The 19,287-nt window shown below is 40.6% G+C and overlaps 1 protein-coding gene across 1 annotated transcript in view; it reads left to right on the top strand.

Annotated features, from left to right (window-relative positions):
- The window catches only part of Apbb1ip (amyloid beta precursor protein binding family B member 1 interacting protein), a 97,363-nt gene that overhangs the window by 39,523 nt on the left and 38,553 nt on the right, over positions 1 to 19,287 (top strand). The window contains 5 exon segments of the mRNA XM_021654601.2: positions 990 to 1,061; positions 3,720 to 3,807; positions 9,879 to 10,183; positions 12,531 to 12,608; positions 19,029 to 19,188. Of these exon segments, the coding sequence (XP_021510276.2) occupies positions 990 to 1,061; positions 3,720 to 3,807; positions 9,879 to 10,183; positions 12,531 to 12,608; positions 19,029 to 19,188 (703 nt within the window).

Below are 19,287 nucleotides of genomic sequence, written 5' to 3'. Positions count from 1 at the left end.
TAGAAGGAAAAAAAAAGCTGTAATGAAAAGTATATTTCATTTGCATTCTTTTTACTCTGGAGCTTCTGAGTACTTACTAATAAACATACCTAAGCTGTTATTATTGCACAGATATCTGTATGAAGCATAGAAATAATTGGCAAATACATTTAATCACAGGCATTTTAAAATGCAGTCACATTTTCATGTGTTTTTAAATGGAGGTAAAATTCTACAATCCTCTGACATGGGATCTTAGTAGCTAGCTCATCTCTGTGACCAAATATGTGATTAAACAAATTCAAAAAAAGGGGAATATTATTTTGACCCATGATTTCTGAAACGTTAGTGAAGTTTCTTCACTCCATACATTCAGGCAGATTGTCATGATGGCAGAAATATGAAAGCAGCTGTTTACTCCTTGGACAGGAAGCGGAGAAAGGGGACGTAGGGAGAGGCCAGGACAAGCTGTAGCTGCCCCCAGCATGGACACACCCATGATGACTTACATCTTTCAACGAGGCCCACTTCCTACTTTCCATCACTTCCCTAAAGTGTTACTATATTATAAATAAATCAAGGAATTAATCTGTTCATCTCTGGAAACATCATAGACACATTCAGAAATGTGCTTCATGTATCTTCTTGGTCTCTCTCAACCCAATCAAAAGTAACCATCAAGAGTGTCATGAGACTCACTCTCTTATAAAAGAATCCTGTGGCAAGGTGAGTCCCACAACAATGACCACTTTTCTCACCTGGCCCTAAGGATGGTAGTTTAAGCTAGAAAAACAAGTTCAGGTTTTGCTCTGCAGCAGGTCCCAAGATGTAGCTCAACCTTGAACATCAAATTAGATGACAACCAGACATGGAATTTCAGGATATGCAGAACTTTCTTCTCTGTGTAGTTTTTTTCATGGCTTGCCTGATCATGGAGGAAAGAATGAAAACACATGTATCTCCTGATAAGCTTTAGAGACTACTGATGTCTGTGTCTCTTCCTGTTTCAGATGGGCGACTCCAATGAAGACATAGACCAGATGTTCAGCACGTTGCTGGGGGAGATGGATCTCTTGACCCAGGTAAAACATACAAACCATGGGGGACAGGGATTATAGAATTTGATGTGAGTGTTGCCTTTAAAAAACGTCAGAAATTGACAACATCATATGCCCTGATGTAGTTGTAACAGTGCTGGGAGAAAACAGTAAAGTTTTTATTGGTTCTGCTCCACAGACCACATGGTTTACTATAACAGACATACACATGGTTATGTCAGTGTTGATGGTTATTTCCATTGGAAGAATTACCATGTTTCCTTCAACAAACACCTCTGAGCCAAATCCCTGCACTTACCTTGTAGAGACTAACTGAGAAAATGGCACCCAGAAGGATGTTTTTGTGTTGTCCTTTAAGGAAATACTGTGTTTCAAAGGACTACAGCGGAATTCTGAACTCAGTACTCTCTGAGAAGAATGAAAGCTGCTCACCTGGGCGCTACCTAGCTGAGAAAAGCAGCCAACCAGACTAGATTGCTCTCTCTGTGTCAGGTCAGGCAGAGCCCAGCAGTCAGGGGCTCAAGGACTGCTGACTCATGTCACAAAGGCCTGTGAGCTTTCCTGTGTCTTTAATGTTCTTACAAATGTTTCTTAGTTTATGGGGCCACTAAACCGATCACTTCTACACACAATGTGAACATACAGATAATACAATAATCTAAAGAAGATGAGAACATTAGGTCTCTACAAAAAAGAGGAAGACAAACTGCTCTAGGAAAAATCAACCATTTTTAGTTAGCATCTGTTTTCTATTCCCAAAAAAAATTCATGGAAATTTGGATTCTATGAAGGAAGAGACAAGGGTTGTGGAGGTGGCATAGTGGATAAAGGCACTTGCTATCACATCTGAGAGCCCGGGTTCACTCTTAGGACCCATGGAGCAGGCGGGAACTGATCTCTGCACGTTGGCTTTGAGCTTCTCACAAGTGCCATGCACAGCTTGTGCACATCCACGCACAGAAACAAATAGAATGTGTTTTGATTGTCTGTTTGTGTGTTTGTTTCCAGACAGGGTTTCTTTATGTAGCCTTGGTTGTCTTGGACTTTCCTATGTAGATCAGGCTGGCTTTGAACTCACAGAGATCTGCCTGCCTCTGCCTCCTGAGTGCTGGGATTATAGGCAAGTGCCACCGTGCCTAGCTAATGTTTTTAATTTTTAAAAGCAGACAAAATGTGAGGCTTTGAGGAAATCGTGTTGTTTGAGGGTGGGATTTATGACATCACATTTCTGTGGATGCAGATTTTTGTTTCTCCTTTCATGAAGGGGAGTTTCAGTGAGCATCACTCTCTTTCTCTGTGCATTTACTCATGTTTTTGGCTAATGGAAGAAATGACCATCCTGACTGGTCAGAGTCTAGGATTTTCACTGTCACTCAAGAGTAGGAAAGGGGCCTCATCTCATCTCTTGGATCTGCCACACACAAGATCATTTGTGGTCTTGTCTTTGTTGTGCCCAAGCTGATGTAGTCCTGACTTTCCTTGGTTTGTGGGAGTCTCCCAGCTGGGTCCTAAGGTTTGAGCTTGGACAAGGAAGTCTTCTAGTTGTCTAAGATCTGGCCTGTAATATGAACTTGTCCACTTTTCTTCTGAGATGGTTGGGTATTTCTCCAGTCATTCAAAGAACTGCTGTTATGATCTCCCTGTCTGGATTTTGTGCCTGGCCTTCCCCTTGAGATTAGAGGTATGATTAGAAGTGATGGATAAACTGTGGTATTTGCTTTATTTATCCTAAAATAAGCAAAAATTAAAGTGGGTGGGAATGCAATAATGTTATTGTAATACTGAAAAAAATACAATTTCAAGCTTACAAAGAAGTTGAAACAAGAGTATGAAGAATCCCAATTTACTTTCCTCCCAAATTTTGTTGTTCTGTGTTCCCTACCCTCTCCCACACATCCTGTTAAGGTGCCCTTCCAGGTAAAAAAAAAAAAAAAAGTCATGATTTAGTAAATGATGTTTGGATGACACATCTGGTGGAGAGCTCTAGCTTAGCTCATGCTTTGCAACTTAATGAGTTCCATGAATCAAAGTTCTAAATATATGAAAGGAGAGCGAACACAGAGAAAAGGGTGCTTATAATCTTAAAATTCAAGTCACATCTATGTAAGATAGAAGCTCTAAAACATAAAATGGCAAGAAGATAAATAATGAGATTATCATATCAAAAATCAACAAAAGTAAAACCTGTGGGCTGGGAATGCAGCTCAATGGTAGAGCAGTAGCTTGGCATAGCCAGGGCCCTCCTGGAATAAGCTTGTTTGTCAGTCACTGTTGGAGTTATCAGAACATTAACTCCGTTGGGGTAAGCAAATAATTGAAAGGTTTGGTTGATGTTGAAGAATTTCTCTTCTGGATGACCGAACATTTTTTTTTCTTTGATGCCACTAGGTAAGTCCTTATAAAGTTATATATGGTGAGAGCCTTTGTCATGACGTTTTGCTGCTGCTTAGACAAATTAACTATTTCATTCTTGTTATTCTCAGCTAACACAGCTGTTTCAAACTGTTTTTATAGAATAGTTTTTAAGCTGAAATATTCTATAATAAAAAAATATCAAAACATTTTCCAAGTAAAAACACTTTGCCTGGGAGCATGTTCGGAGAGAAAAATGCATACATCATGAGTGGTTCTGCTCAGGACAGTTGGTTTTCTGAGTACTCATTGTGGGCTCTGTGTTCACAGAGTTTGGGAGTGGACACTCTTCCTCCTCCGGACCCCAAGCCCCCGGGAGAAGAGTTTAACTTCAGTGTGGGGTTTAAGGATTTAAACGGTAAGCACAGAAACTTGTGTCGTAAGCAATCTGAAGCCATAATGGTGAGGGATGTCTCCATGGACTTGTACTGTGACCACGAAACTAAGAAAATATTGGTAAATAGTGTGTGAGTCCAGGGCTGGGGATTGTATTTTATTGGGTTTACAGTGAATTAAGAAAAGTCTATTAAATATTTTTGCCTAAATGAAAGGGAAGACCATCTTCCGTTTATGAAAAGTGTCAGGATAGGCTCACCTTTTAAAACAAATGAGTAAAGTTTCTTCTTATTACTAAGGTATCAAAAAATGTTAGTAAGGGACTGTCTCTTCAGATAAAAAGTAAGTGTTTAATACAACTGATAATATATAAATGGGAACTGACTCAAACTGCATTTTGTCCAGGTATAGTATTTTAATTGATCCATATAACTTATTGTTTGAAACTTTCAGTGTCCCTGAGACCAAAGCTTTACTTTATAGAAGAAAGATCCTCTTTTCCATTTATTCCAGAGAACTGTGAGATTGGATGTCACTGAAATGATAATAAATATTGATATAACCGCTTCCTAGTTAGTAAGAATTCTCTGGAACCCTTGGAGTCAGACATGCTATCATTTGGCCACAAGGGTAGCCTCACTGGAACTCTTGAAAAAGAATAGCTGATGACCTTCAATGCCCCCCAAAATGTAACAATTAAAGTTGCAAAGAAGCTCAGTACAGAACCCAAAGTCCTGGCTTCTCATTTAGCTTCATTGTTTCTGTCCTTTGCAGCATTTTCTTCATAAGAGCACCTGTGACTCTTTCTTGGTCAATTATAATTCACCTCTAGAATTCTCTTTTTTCTATACTCTTCTGTTCACCACACAATTCATGCCATTCATTTCCACCAAGATAACAGCATTCATGACATTTTTTTAAAAGGTAGTCCACTTTCGTGGAATTATGACAGCCATGATTAACAGATACCTACACATGGGGCTCCAGTGGGTGTTTTGTTTGGGGTTTTTCTACTTTTACTTGTTTTGTTGACTTGGTCTCACTATGTAGTCCTCACTAACCTGGAGCTTCCTATGTAGACTATGGTGGCTGTGAACTCTCAAAGATCTGCCTGCATCTGGGTCTGAAAGTGTTACAAATGTGTGCTTTATCATTAGTTCCACTAAAATTTAAGTTTAGTCCCTCTTTCTGTTGCTGTCGTTAACTCTCTGTTTTCTAAACACTTGGTGCTTAGTATCAAAAAAGTAGCAAAGATGATAGAGTAAACCCTTAAACCTTCAAACATAGTCAGTGCTAGGATGTGACAACAAGAAACAAGATGCTCATTAGTGGATGACTTCAGGAGAGGATACAGCCACCAACTTCCTAATGTGTGTAGAAAAATAAATTTGATGAGGATACAATTTTATTGACCTCAGTTTAAGTGTTATTAAAATGAGTTAAAAATATTTCCCAAACTTATTTAGAGGATAATGGAGAATAGAATCCATCTCTCTTTCCCTATTTCTCACTGCGTAATTCTATAATGTTTAATAAACTTACTCTATTAATATTAACACATTTAAACTTTATCAAAAATGTGGGGTTCTTTGAAATATTAATAAGATATTAAAGAGCATTTTAATGTAAAATGAACTTTTCTTTAGACAGTAATATAAGTATCATTATAGGGATTTTATTACTAAAGTATTTATAATTATGTATAATTTAGCTATAATAATTTACAATAATATTTGTTTAAAAGTTTTACATTAACAGTTGTGAGCAGCCATATGAGGAAATTATGAACAGGCTTCAATTGTTGTTATTTCTCTGAAAACATATTTTTAATTTTTGTATTGTTTATTGCAAATGTGTACAAATATAATTGATTTTTGAGTATTGATCTTGTATCCTATACAATCTTGCTGAGCACACTTATTAGTTTTAATGGTGTCTTAGTATCCTTAAGATTTTCTTTATAAAGCTCATGTCATCTTTGAATAAAAATAGTTTTTTTTCTTCTCTAATTTGCATGCATTTTAAAATGTTTTATTAAACATCTTCACATGTTACAGAAAGAGTCCCCTATCTATTGCTTTACTCTCTAACTCTCCCTGCTTCCTCCTTCCTTCCTCCTTCCCTCCCTTCTTTCTCTCTCTATCTCTTTCTCTCTCTCTCTCTCTCTCTCTCTCTCTCTCTCTTTTCTTTACTTCATTGATGGGATTTTTTTACTCTGTAGCCTGGTTGTCTTGGAACTGGCTATAAACCAGACTGGGATTAAAGGCCTGTCAGCACGCTGTTTCTTATTCTATCTTCTTGTAACTGTTTTGTGTCTCTCTCATTGTATCTATGTTGTTTCTTGTTGTATCTTTTTCTTATTATATCTGTTAGACATTGTTCTCATGGTTTGTTTTGTGCTTCCTTAATGTATCTCTTTCTTGTACTGTGGTCAAATCTCTCTTACATTACATTTTTGAAAGAAAAGGGGGTAGCTACAGAAACAAGGCAGATAACTTACTTAAAAGCTAAGGATAAACTATAGAATGCAAAAGTTCTGTCTTCATGTCACTAAACTCCAGAGTCAAACTTAGCAGTGTCTACTCTCCAAGTTTAGATCACATGATCTCTTGAGGGCACTAAGGGGATGAAATGAAGGGTCTGGTGGATGCTTTATCTTCAGGAACCGTTTATAAGAGACATGTACTTTCTACCAAGGTGCACCGTTCACTTGAAAATCTTAAACAATCAGGGGTCCCACTAAAAAGGAGTGTCGATCCTACGTGAGTAACAGTGTTAAACATCCACTGTGGATCTTTTCTAACAAAACTCTGAAATTACATCTATGCTTTGCACCCCTTAGGCTCTCAGTGCCCACAGAACCAAGTGCTACATCCTGCCTATGGCAATATCATGTCCCCAGTTCCAGCTCCACGTGAACGTGACTCAACATTAGTCAAATATGTAAATGCTTATTGATCATTCTACTTTATTAAATGTTGCAATATTTCTCAAGTTCCTTCCCAGGGGGAGACATAAGCAACATCTGCCCCTCCTCTTAAAGTCCAGAGACAAACTGGGACACCATGCAACCAAAGTTCCCTCTGGAAGCCAGTGAGTGTATTGGGCTTCCTTCTAGCATAGGTGAAAGGTTACCTACTGGAGGGTAGCATTCCCTTTCTAGAGGCCACACGGAAAACTGCCATCACCCAGCGTGGATGAGGGATTTCTTAGAGTTATGTGGATGGGTCCCCTTCCACCTAGGCTTCCCAGCCTCTTCTAGTCTTCCTGGAGGACAAGTGCAGAGAAAAGGTGGTAGCGGGAGGCTGGATACTCAGTGAGGATCTCCTCTAGGAGGGATAGAAACAGTCAGTAAGTACAACGGGGACGATTGGTTGAAACAGGCACAACTGAATGCCCCAAGATGGCAGTTGTTTGGCTCAAATGATAGTCCCTATACAACATGTACATTGTGTGCTAGAAGTCAAAGGACAAAAGCACATTCTTGAGTTCAGAGTCTATTGAGAGATATCTATTACTATGACACCCTCTCAACTGTCTAGTTTATCTGCAGCAATGGCTGGAGTACCAGTAAGTCATAGTTCCTGGCCATTGTCATCTAAAGTTGTATATAGCACCAGCCTCGCTCGTCACTCTTAAAAGTTAAAAAAAAAAAAAAAGATTTATGCCTGCATTCTGGAAGAGGCCATCAGATGCAGTCACCGGGAACTGAACTCAGGACAGTGCTCTTAACTGCTGAGCCATCTCTCCAGCCGCTAATGCTAAAAGGTTTAAGTTTGGATGAGAAATTATATACAATCTTCTTATCCACCCTCTCTGATATCCCTTCTCAACCAAAGAACAAGATAGCATAGGCATCAGATTAGAGCCACAGGGGGAAGGAATTCGTGGGTTTGAGAGCCCTTGCACAGCACTCACATGACATCTTACAGCCTTGACAGGGTTTTGCTTACTGTGTGTTGGCATAAGTGACATTCCCGTTCCCAAAAGACTTGGTATCTATAGAACAGAAAGTGTTCAAAACAGAAGTTAATGCTGTTCAAATCTGAGGGAGGCAGAATCAGGCTTTATGTCAAAGCCCCTCACTCTTCCTTCAGCACACTCTTCCCTAGGTTCCACCGCCAAGGGTGGGACTCACTCCTGGAGGCCTCTAGCTTCTCAGTCACCTACCAGAACAGCCAAGCATCGGATCAGCCAGAGCTGCAGGGCCACTTATCCTCAGCCAAAGGCTGGGCAGGGCACTGCAAGGCTTGGTGTCCAAATCCTTAGGGCCACAGTGGCTGGGACAGGAGAGGCACACTACAGGCCTGCAGAAACTTGGATGTTTGAAGTCTCAGGTCAGACTCTGAGGTGCCCAGTTCCCCTGAGGGTGTGTTCACATGGGCTGAATACAGCCCTTCAGCGCCTCTTTCCCTGTTCCTCAACTCGGTCACGAGGTCGTGGGTCCTCCATGGGTAGACACCTATAGCCGTGACACCCCTCACTGTTCAGCCTTTGTCAGATGTATCTACCATCTCGCCTGCCACTCACACAGAGTAATGCCCCAATATCTGCTGGAAAAATCCTTCCTGGTAGTGGAAGAGCTCCGAGCCCCACACTTGTCATCCTCGTAGCGCCTTCACGGAGCTCCACACCCTGCAGCCAGCGTTGAGCCTGCATGCCCCGGGCTCCTGGGTCCTCCAGTCTGTCTCAGAGGATCCAGTGATGCCCACTGACCTCTCTGCACCAGTGACCTCTCCAGTGACACTGTGGGAAACTCTCTGGAGCAAGCCCACAAAGGGACACAGGGTTGTTCTCTTCTGTCTCTAGCAGTCGGTGGTTGGGTCATCTACTGCACCTATTACTATGGCCTCCTCCTCTCCAAAAGCGGTCCCCAACCCGGCTGCACTCCACAGCGACAGCTTCCAGCAGCTGGTTTAGGCCCCTTTCGGATGGGAAGTCCAGCAGACAGGCAGTTCTTCCCTAGTGGGCAGTTGTTCCCTAGGGCACCCATCGCGCACCTTCTAAGCAGGTTCCTCCGGGTGGGGGTTGTCCCCAGGGCAACTTTATGAGATGCAGCCTCCCCGCACCAGCCCAAAGCAGCTCCAGGTGCCACCTCTGTCTCTGAAAACATTTTAAAATAATATTTTTATGCAAAAATGGTTTACAAAAAAAAAAAAAAAAAAAACCTGCTTCACACATTTGATGATCAAATCTTGAAATGAGCGCTGTGCCAGAACCACTATTCTGATGTTCTGTGCTGTGTGGCTTTCTGCTTTCTGCTTGGCTCCATTTCTGACACTCTCACTTCCTCATTCTGGGCCCACCCCTTCTTCACTGCATCATCATGTGGCGAGTGCCTGATCTCCAGTGCACTCTGCTGATGCCCCACTCCCTCTTTGCCAGGCAATCTAGTCAACTTGCTGAGCATGTGTGTGGCTTATACAGCAGCTCACTCAGAGCAGGTCCTAACAAATTCACCTACTTCCCCACCTCCCTGAAATGCATTGTTCATTTTTTCTTATAAAAGCTTACCCAGCCCACTGTCTTCATAAAATCTATACTACTTAGTCTCATTTTTATTTATTCTTTAATACATTTGCTGCATTAATCCTACACTTAAAAATGGAAGGTTTCCTGTGGAGCTTATAGAGGTTTGCTCTGTACATCCATGCTCTCCCCTCCAAATGCTTCAAGAGAATTCCCCTTCCGCCATGTCCACTTTCCTCCTCCTCTACTTTTTCAAAGCCCAAGGCTCTTGCATTAAAATATCTAACAGTTCTCTACCCTAGGCATCTGCTCATGTGCTCTACCTGACCCTGTAGCTGGAGTGTGACACCCCCATGCAGAACACATTCCTACCCTTTGTTTTTGATAGGAACTCACTCACATTAGGCACTAAATAAAATTATGTCAGGAGTCCCAATCTGTGGGTATGTGCCACATACCCACAGATGAAAATACTTTCAACCTTTCTTATTGTACCATAAACATTTAAAGAATGACACTCCCCCCCCATGTACATATTGATCTTTAAAAACTGCTTTCATTTTTTTCCAGGTACAAATAGTTGAGGGTTCCTCCCCTCCCCATTAATGTTACTTTTTCTCTTAGAGTCCTTAAATGCACTGGAAGACCAAGATTTAGATGCCCTCATGGCAGATCTGGTGGCAGATATAAGTGAGGCTGAGCAGAGAACCATCCAGGCTCAGAAACAGTCCTCTCAGAACCAGCATCACTCAGCCCTTGTGTCAGCCTCAGATGGACAGGATGCAGCCTTGCCTGCATATGGAGCAAGTGCTGCTGCAGTTGGTGTTAGCCACTACGAGGACGTGTTGCCACCCCCACCAGCAGACCCTGGGTTCGACCTTCCACCCCCGCCACCGCCACCGCCTCCTCCTCCTGAACCTCTCTCTAAGGTAAGTATGTAAGACCCAGGATGGCAGAACCATTGCTGTTCACCTACAGCGTACCACCCTGGACTTTCTTTGAAGTGATAATTCCATCCGTAAGCTTGCCTAGACCTCTGGTGTACTGAAACACAAAAGTGTGTGTTTATTGCAAGTCTGAAGAGGCTTCCTGAGCAGTGTTGTCTTCATCTGTTCTCTAGTCCCCAAACTGAATACTGCAGATGAGAAATGTAGAAAGGAATAATTTTGTTTAGCTCACAGTAATGAAGGTTGGAGAGTATTAAGTTGTGTTTCTGGCAGCTTCCCAGTTTTGAGTAAGGGCTTCTGCTCATGACCCACTTGGTTTTTAAAGATAGTACTTGGTCCCACCTTTTAATTCTTCACAAGGGAAACTAAACTTCAAAACATCTGTTTTAGTGAGGACATTTAAAGTATAACAGATGTGTTTGAAGAATACATTAAGGCCAAATATAGTATTTATCATAGTTTGGCTAAAAGTAATATTTTCATGTGCATATTCTTCAATAATACTCAAACTTTGGAGGACATGTTTTATTAACTTTGCGTGTATTAAGAGATTGATTTATATGTTTCATTGTCTCTGTTCCTAGCCCAGAATGCAGAAAATAAGAGATTTTAAGTTGAGCTAATAAATTATTGCCTCTGGCAGCCCTGTTCAGTGGGATGAAGGCTATGTGTCCTTGGAATGCCTTTACTGGGTGCGTAAAGGATGCTTAGTATTCATAAATTTCTGATTTTTGTAAAATAACTACAAAGCTTACATTGTCCTTACTTGGCATGTTAATTACAACATGTCTCTCAAAAAAAGTTAAAAAGAACATTCTGAATTCTTAAGTGAGCCCCTTTAAAAGAGTTTCAGGTGAGAACCTGGTTCCGTGTTCCGTAGCTTCCACACTGGCTGTGCCGAATGATGGTGGGCAGTATCGTCAGTGTGACCCTCGTGATCCTGGGACATTCTGCAGTTCTAAGTGTAAATCAAATGTTAAGCCACACTCTATCACACTCATTGCCTCACCATATTTATTCTAGAAAAATCACTTTAAAATTGCTGACTAAGATAGAACAGAAGCTCCAAGCAGAGGTTTCCTATGGTGTCAGAGGGAATCATGAATTTTTTGAAAGTAAATACAAAATTGAATGCACAAGTAGAGATTCACAAAGTTCCTCACTTTTGCATATTTTGAGTGTCAAGCATCTTGACACTCAAAATATTTTAAGAACCAGTGGTATGAGAAGAGGTTCTTCTTTCAAACAATGGGAATGTAACCAGAATACTTCATTTCCTTATTATGATAGATAGATAGATAGATAGATAGATAGATAGATAGATAGATAGATAGATAGACAGACAGACAGACAAATGAACAAATGAGACAGCCTTAATAGTCCTACTCTCTGGATTTTAACTTATAAAATCAGAGGAGTTTTGGCTCATAAGAATATCTCACACTCTTCTGTTGTTCATGTGTGTTCATTAGTAGAGTTTTTCATTTATTTTGTTTTGTTTACTTTGTTTTGCTTTGGTGGTTTTGTAATTTATAATGTTAGGTTTTGGCTTTAGTATTAAAACATAGGCTGTTAAGGACCTTTTAAAGCTTCTAATAAAAACTAAAAATCTTCCTCTAAATAGATACCATACTCCAAGAGGATACGTATGATTGTTTGACATGATCAGCTCCCTTAGGATAAGTGCATTAATAGTTTCTGTAGGTTAGTGTCAGTATTAGTTACTTTTCTGTTGCTGTGATAAAATACTACAAGCAAAGCAACCTATGAAAGTCTATTTTAGCTTTTAGTTCTATAGAAAAAGTCCATTATGTCAGTGGAGCCAGGGCAGGAAGCACACTGATCAGTGGTCACAGGATAGAAGCAGAAAGCAAACCAGAAGTGGGATAAGACCACAGACTCTCAGAGCCCACTCCCACTGATGCATTTCCTCCATATCCTAAAAGTTCTATTACTTCCCCAAACAGCACTACCAGTTGGGGACCCAATGTTCAGGCACATGAGTTTATGAGGCATATTGTTCACTTAAACTACCACAGCACCCCATGTCGTGAGCTGAACACAGAGTAGCATGCTCTAAGTATATGATACAGTAGTGGAGGTCATAATTTCATCTTTTAGGATGAAATTCTCAAGCCTATAAACAACAGTTGCTTTCTGTATCTTTGAGTGGAACATTTTAGTCATAGGCATTTATTTAAATTCTGAAAATGGAGGATGTGAAATTTGTTAATTTTGTTACTAAAAATGAACTAGACCTCAGAATCAATAAGGAATTACTCTCTGGTATGATGTACTAGACTCTTTTGAATGTCTTGCCCCTTTACAGGAAGAAGAAGAAGCTCAAGCAAAGGCTGATAAGATTAAGTTAGCACTGGAAAAGCTGAAGGAAGCCAAGGTTAAGAAGGTAAACTATCAATCACATTTGCATAGGGAGAGTTAAATTAATGATGTCATGTTATAGTTACTGATAAACAGTAAACTAAAATTTTTTATGTGTCTCTGAGAATAGAGGTCAGTAGAAGGTCACCTGGTTAGCATGCACAGGACCACTGCTTTAACAGTGTCATTGAAGGAAAGCTCAAGTGGCACTTTCCAAATAATGATCATTTTAAAGAATTCTCTGAACAAAGCAAAATGACACCATTTTTCTCTGTATAACCTCATTTAGCTAATTTGTGATTTCTAGGTTAAAAAAAGCTGCCTACATGCATTTCTTGTAAGGGCTTTCTGTGCATGGTGTGACAAAGCGCTCCCCATGGTGAGACAGAACAAAAGTGCCTAACAGGGCAGGCCTTCCTTAGCCCGTACATGACTTCTTGTTGGTTTTCACGTAGATTTTCCTGTGAACCAGGACAGTGGGAGTAGAAATTCCGTTTAGCAAGAAAGAAAGGGGTCTTTGGTTTTGCTACTACCTAGGCCAGGGCCTTCGCACATCCATTTTGAGAATTTAAAATATGTCCATCCTGGACTCCCTTCTGATGGTACCATAGCTGTCTGCTTATGGCAGGTGGCACACCCTCTGAGCATGCTCTAATTGGGTCAGACCTCGGTGTCCACTGTCCTCCCATTTACACAATTTCTTCTGTGAATTTCCTTCTCCTTGGGCAGCCTCTAGACCTTATAGCTTCCTGGTTGTCTACCCATGGATCAAACATTGGTTTTGTTGTTAATCTAGTCTCTAATCTGTGTAAACTTTGAACGATCTGCTCCTAACCCTACTTCACCAGTTAGAGTTAGCCTGTGATTTTTTTTTTGAACATTTTTGTAGAGCATAGAGGGGTTTTGTTGTTGTTGTTGTTTTGGAACATATGTATTGTATTATAGTATAAAAACTTACATCTAACATGATTAGAAGACTATACTTACTTTTAAAATGTTAGTTAATTTGTTTAGTTAATGGGAAGAGTATTCAGTCTGCATCTTATTTCAGTTAAAGCATCTGTCATCTCTCACTGGTGAATTTTCCTTGTCCCATCAATACTTGAATGAAGGAGTTATTTACATAGTGAATAATTCAATAACTATCCCCTGACCATCCCCGTATCCAGACTGTCAAGGCTCATATATGATGCTGTTTTTGCAGATAGAACTCAACTTCTGGTTTTGTTACTGTCTTATTTTCTGCATATATATGTCAGCTTTTCCTCACTGCGACAAGTACCTAAGAAAGCAAACTGGATTAGTTATTTTCTTGATGCTGTGATGAATGTCCAACAATAGCAGTCTTAGAGAGGAAGTATTGATTTTGGCTTTCAGTTTGAGGTTGCAGCCTGTCGTAGAAAGGAAGGAATGCAAGACAATCAGGATTTTTTCTGTCCCTCCCGTACATATTCAGTCCCCTTCCAAGTGAGATTGTCCACACTACTCCCCATTCTCTTCAGTGTTTTGATCACCACCATGTGTACTACCCACTAATTTATTGCCTGTATTCCCTTTGAACCTCCGTAGAAGCTTCTTTAATGGTGCACCCCCATGCTTTAGAGTAGTTACCAGGTGTGTGCAAAGTCAAACAAGTCCAGTGAGATCATTACTTGTGTTGAGCTAAATTCCAGCAAGGGAGACAAGTGCAGTAAACAAACAAACAAACAAATAAGCCAGACTCTGCATGGTGTCCCATATCTCTGATTCCAGAGCTCAGGGTCCAAAGGCAGGCTGATTGCAAAGTCAAGGCTAGCCTGGACTACAACAGTAAGTCCAGACCCACCTAGGACTGCACAACGAGATCTATTATTATTATCATTATTCACACTTTTTTAAGAAACGAAAGGGTGAACTAGAAAAGAGAAAAATGGAAAGCATAAGAAGTGATAGATAGTGCCCAAGCCACTCTTCATGTGCACTGTGATGACAAAGCCTCCCTAGAAGGTAGCTTCTGAGAAAAGGCCTCAGCAGCAAGAAACAGCTAGGGACATGGGGCAGTGGTAAAGGGCTCCCCAAACATAGATGAGCATTGATGAAGCAATGAGCATCTTATGCTCGAGTAAAACCTAGGTTGAGGAGATAGAACAAAATAAAAGACTGTTGATCAGAATTCAGTGACCTACTGAGTAAAAGCAAAGGAAGAACTTGACATTAAAGTAACAGGTGGGAGCCCCGAGAGCCCACAGGTATCAGGGGAAGTTTGAACTGTATCTTAAGTACAATTTGAGAGCTCCATTTTGGAAGACGACACATGGAAAATAAATTGTAGAGATATGTGGGTGACATGGCAGCATAAGTGATCTGACTGTGACTATGACTATAGTTAATGTGGCTGATGTGGCCAACTAAGCAGGTGTCCTCTTCCTTCTTCAGTATCCCATGTGTGTTCCCCTACATACGGGAGCTGTGCGCTGGGTCAGAGAGGACGATGTTCCCCATAAACAAGAACAGTTCTTCTGTCATGAGTATACAAGAGGCTACCCTACCATGATAGAACCACCAAAAAAGCTCTTAAGGAAAATAAATTATAGCAGCAGAGAATGGCAGCAGAGTAGCTTGTTCTAATCTCGTCTAGCATACACGAGCATTCATTGAGCTACAAATAAGTGGTGGGTGCAGATAGGCCACATGGAGTGGCTGGCTTTGCCCATGGCTGCAGATAAAAGAGAGTAAGAGCAGGGAGGCTGAAGCAGGAGGATTACAGGTTCAAGAGAAGCCTGAACATACCGTGAGAGAAACCCTGTCCCATTCAATCCCAAGGACTTGTAGCTCAGTGGTAAACATTTGCCCAGCATGAGCAAATCCCTAGGCTTGATCTTCATCGCTTAAAGAGAGGGACAAAGGAATGGAAGGAAGATGAATATGTTTTTTAAAAATCATAATTACACACTTTCAAACCACCGAACCACTTATAAATGAAGGCCATATTGTGTATTTCTTGAAGAGAAATGAAAAGAGGAATGTCTTTTACAGGAGAAGGTGGGATAAGGAGCAAGTGTGTTCGCTCCAGCTGGCCTGTGGAAACAGGTGTCTTGCAGGCCTCCCTGCCACCTACCAGAAACAGGTAGCTTTTTTCCATTAGTCACAATGACTTAGGACAGGAAACACAAGGTATAATCTGCCTGGATCCAAGGAAGATGCAGAGCAAGCACTCGTCAGTGGGGAAGGAAGTTTCCTGACTCTCAGACTAAATTTTTTTAAAAATCAGACTCTGTATGTGACACAGCACATTAAGAAAATAATAGAAATGCTCCATGTTTAGGAAAAATAACTGTGAGGATCTCACACACGTTTTAGAGGTTGAAAGTGAGTTAGTGAAAGAAGGCTGAGGTGAAAGCATAAGTTCAAGGGGAGCCTGAGTTACACCAAGAGGTCCTGTCTCATAAAAGCACAAGGGTTTAGTTTTTTCCCATCAGCAGTATTTGCTTTTAAGAATGTGCTGGGATGTTGACATTCTTTTGAATTACAAATGATGTACATTGCTTATACTACCAAGCTTTTAAAGCTAGAAACACAATCGGATTTAATTTATTCTAAAGCTCTGTGGCAGAAGAGCAATTCCATTTGTAATCTCATTATAGAAGCCAAAAAAGGAATTTTCATGATTTAGAACTAAAATATTTTTCATTTAACAACTTGCAAATGAAAAGGTCTCATTACCAATTCATTTTGCCCCCTAGAAGATAATGTGATGAATTATGTAACATCACTGGATGCGGTGCTGTTCCATGTCAGTATAGAACCCCTCTGCAGCTTGCAAATATAGTAGAAACTGTGAAGAATCATAAATATGATTTCTTCTTATTCAATCACTTGTTTTTTTTTAAACTCTACAACTCGGATATTCATAAATCCATATGGATTAAATTTAGTTTGCCACTTCTGCCAAAAAGAAGCCTCTTCCATCATTGTGAAACTCTGTGATTTAGCAGTGTCACGATTTCTATAAAAAATGGAAGGAAAACGCAGCATACGATTTCATTTCTAAAGCATCTCTAAGCAAAAATGCAATGTGATCAAATGTCATTACTTTTCCTTATCACAAATACTGCTTTTAAAGCCCTGACAGCAGTGCTGTTTCCTAGTGCTTGCAGCTATTCTACTGCAGTAATTCTCCACAAAGAACAACATGTATGTCTTCCATAGAAAAATACAAAAATGACCCAACTCTAGTTAAGCTAAAGAGGCTCTACTCATCATGACAGGAGAGGAGGCAACTCTAAAAGGACACTTGTCCTCTTCCTGTGCCACCAGACTATTGAAATAATGAACTCCAAAGAATTAAAGTTTCAGCAGCTACCTCATGCAGAAGAAAGGCTTAAACTCTGCGTCACCAGACTCTTCTAGTTTCCTTCTGTTGATGTGATTTAAAAAACTCTGACCAAAAGCAACTTGGGAGGGAAAGTTGGGAAGGAAAGGTTTTATTTGACTTGCACCTCCAGATCAGGGAACATCATAGAGAGAAGCCAGGTTGGAATTCAAGACAGGAACCTGGAGGCAGGATCTCTGGAGGGAATGCTGCTTGCTAGCCTGCTCATTTGCTGGTTCACAGGTGTATTCATGCTTAGCCAGCATTTTTTAAATAGTCCAGGACCACCTCCCCAAGGAATGATGTTACCCACCATAGACTAGGCCAACCTGTATCAATTAATGATCAAGACAGTCTCTTACAGATATGTACACAAATCAACCTGATAAAGACAGTTGCTGTATTAAGATTTTTTTTTTCATGTATTTTTAGACTGTCTCAAGTTGACAGTAAATGGACACAACCAAAGGAAGAATTTTCCTCAGGAAGAGATTTCACACAATTATGACACTTTATGAGACCACCTTGTAGGTCAGACAGAAGTCAACACAATAGCAAGTCAATGATGGCAAGGCCACAGCATAACCAGGACTGTTTAATTATGAAAAATCTCTTGCCCACTATTTAAGTCTTAAACCCCTTGCCAACACACTAAACAACGACTGCCAGTGTAGCCTTATTTAATAAATGCCCCCTCTCTGCTCTTCACTTTAACTAGTCTCTTTAAATGGCACACTGGAACAGTGGCAAAGCCTACCTTACTGGAGGCTGCTATGCCTAGGATTTTTACCCTAAAATTTCCTTTAACAATGGGACTTCTATCACAAAGATACAGGGAGATCTTTTAATCAAGAAATGCTGCTAGCTCTAAAAACAAAATGGGAACAAAAAAGCAGAAAAATGTTGGAAAAGTGAGAAGTGGGTACTTCTTCATTTCTGTTTACTTTCTGTCTCCCCACCAGAATGCAGTGGCTTGAAATTGGGCCAAGGGCTTTGTTTATTGCCTGTTTTGTGTTTTGTGAATTTATTTCTCCATCTCTGTGTTTCTGATATATAAAGGAGTTCACAATGAGGTCAAAGGGTGCATTCCACTTTTTAAGTATACTTTTATTTGATCTCTGAGAATTTCAGACATGTATACAATGTATTTGGGTTGTATTCACCCACCACAATTCCATCGCCAACTCTTCCAAAAACCCCTTCCCTGGTCCATGTCAAGTTCATATCCTTTTTTTTCTACTCACTGAATTTAGTCAGTGCTGTCAGTATGTGTCCATCCATTAGAAAATGGGCGATCTACCATAGCCCATGTCCCCGAAGAAAACAACTCTTCCTCTCCCAAGTGCCATCAACTGAGAATAGCTTCTTAGGTAAGGGTAGGGCTTTATCAATTCCTCTCCAATGCTGGAATTTGGCTGGAATGCTGGTCCTGATTCTGAACATGTTTTTTGCATGCAACTGCAGCTGCTGGGAGTTCATGAGTACAGCAATCCTGTCATGTCCAGAAGACACCTCTTTACAATAGACAGCATCAACATTCAGCTCTCACAGTCTTTCCACCTCCTCTTCCCTGAGCCTTGCAGGGAGTGATATAGATGTCCCATTTAGTGCTTAAGCACTCCACAGTCACTTATTCAATCACTTTGACCAACTGAGTCATAACCTCTGATGAGAGTCAAGAGCTGCATTAATCTATGGATAAAAAGATAAGTATGTAGAAGGCAATTTGATGCTATATCCATTTGGCAAAATAATAAATGTAGGTTCTCCTATGGGCCCATGATCTCCTTTACCTTGGGTTCTTGGCACAATTCCCAGTACCGGGCATGGGCTCTGTCCAGTGGAGCAGGCTGTAAATCAAATTAGAAAGTGGTTGGTTATCCCCATTACAATCATGCCACTACTGCTGGAGGAAAGTCATCAACAGCATTACCCAACCGTGAACCCTATGAGCTACAGTAGCAACAGCCTATCAAGATATCCACAAGATGCATTTCTAATGTACAGTGTCAGAAACAGTAGCAATGTTGACACCTTAAGCTGAGCAGCCTGCCCCCGTTGCTAGAACTGACTGTTTGGTGGCTTCATCTTCAGCTTGTGGTTAAGGTGTACATGGATGATAACAGCACCAAGTCACTGATGGTGGATGAGCGACAGTTGGCTCGAGATGTTCTAGACAATCTTTTTGAAAAAACCCACTGTGACTGCAATGTGGACTGGTGTCTTTATGAAATATACCCCGAATTGCAAATTGGTAAGTCTCCCCCCCATATCTGGGCTGTACTTTGAAAGCCTGGCAGATTTGTTTTATTATGGGCTTTAGTCTGTTTAACCTTTGTTTTATAGTATTACT

This window comes from Meriones unguiculatus, chromosome 7 (assembly GCF_030254825.1).
Source record: "Meriones unguiculatus strain TT.TT164.6M chromosome 7, Bangor_MerUng_6.1, whole genome shotgun sequence".
In the NCBI taxonomy this organism is placed as follows: Eukaryota; Metazoa; Chordata; class Mammalia; order Rodentia; family Muridae; genus Meriones; species Meriones unguiculatus.
This window is presented reverse-complemented; position numbering and strand designations above follow the sequence as displayed.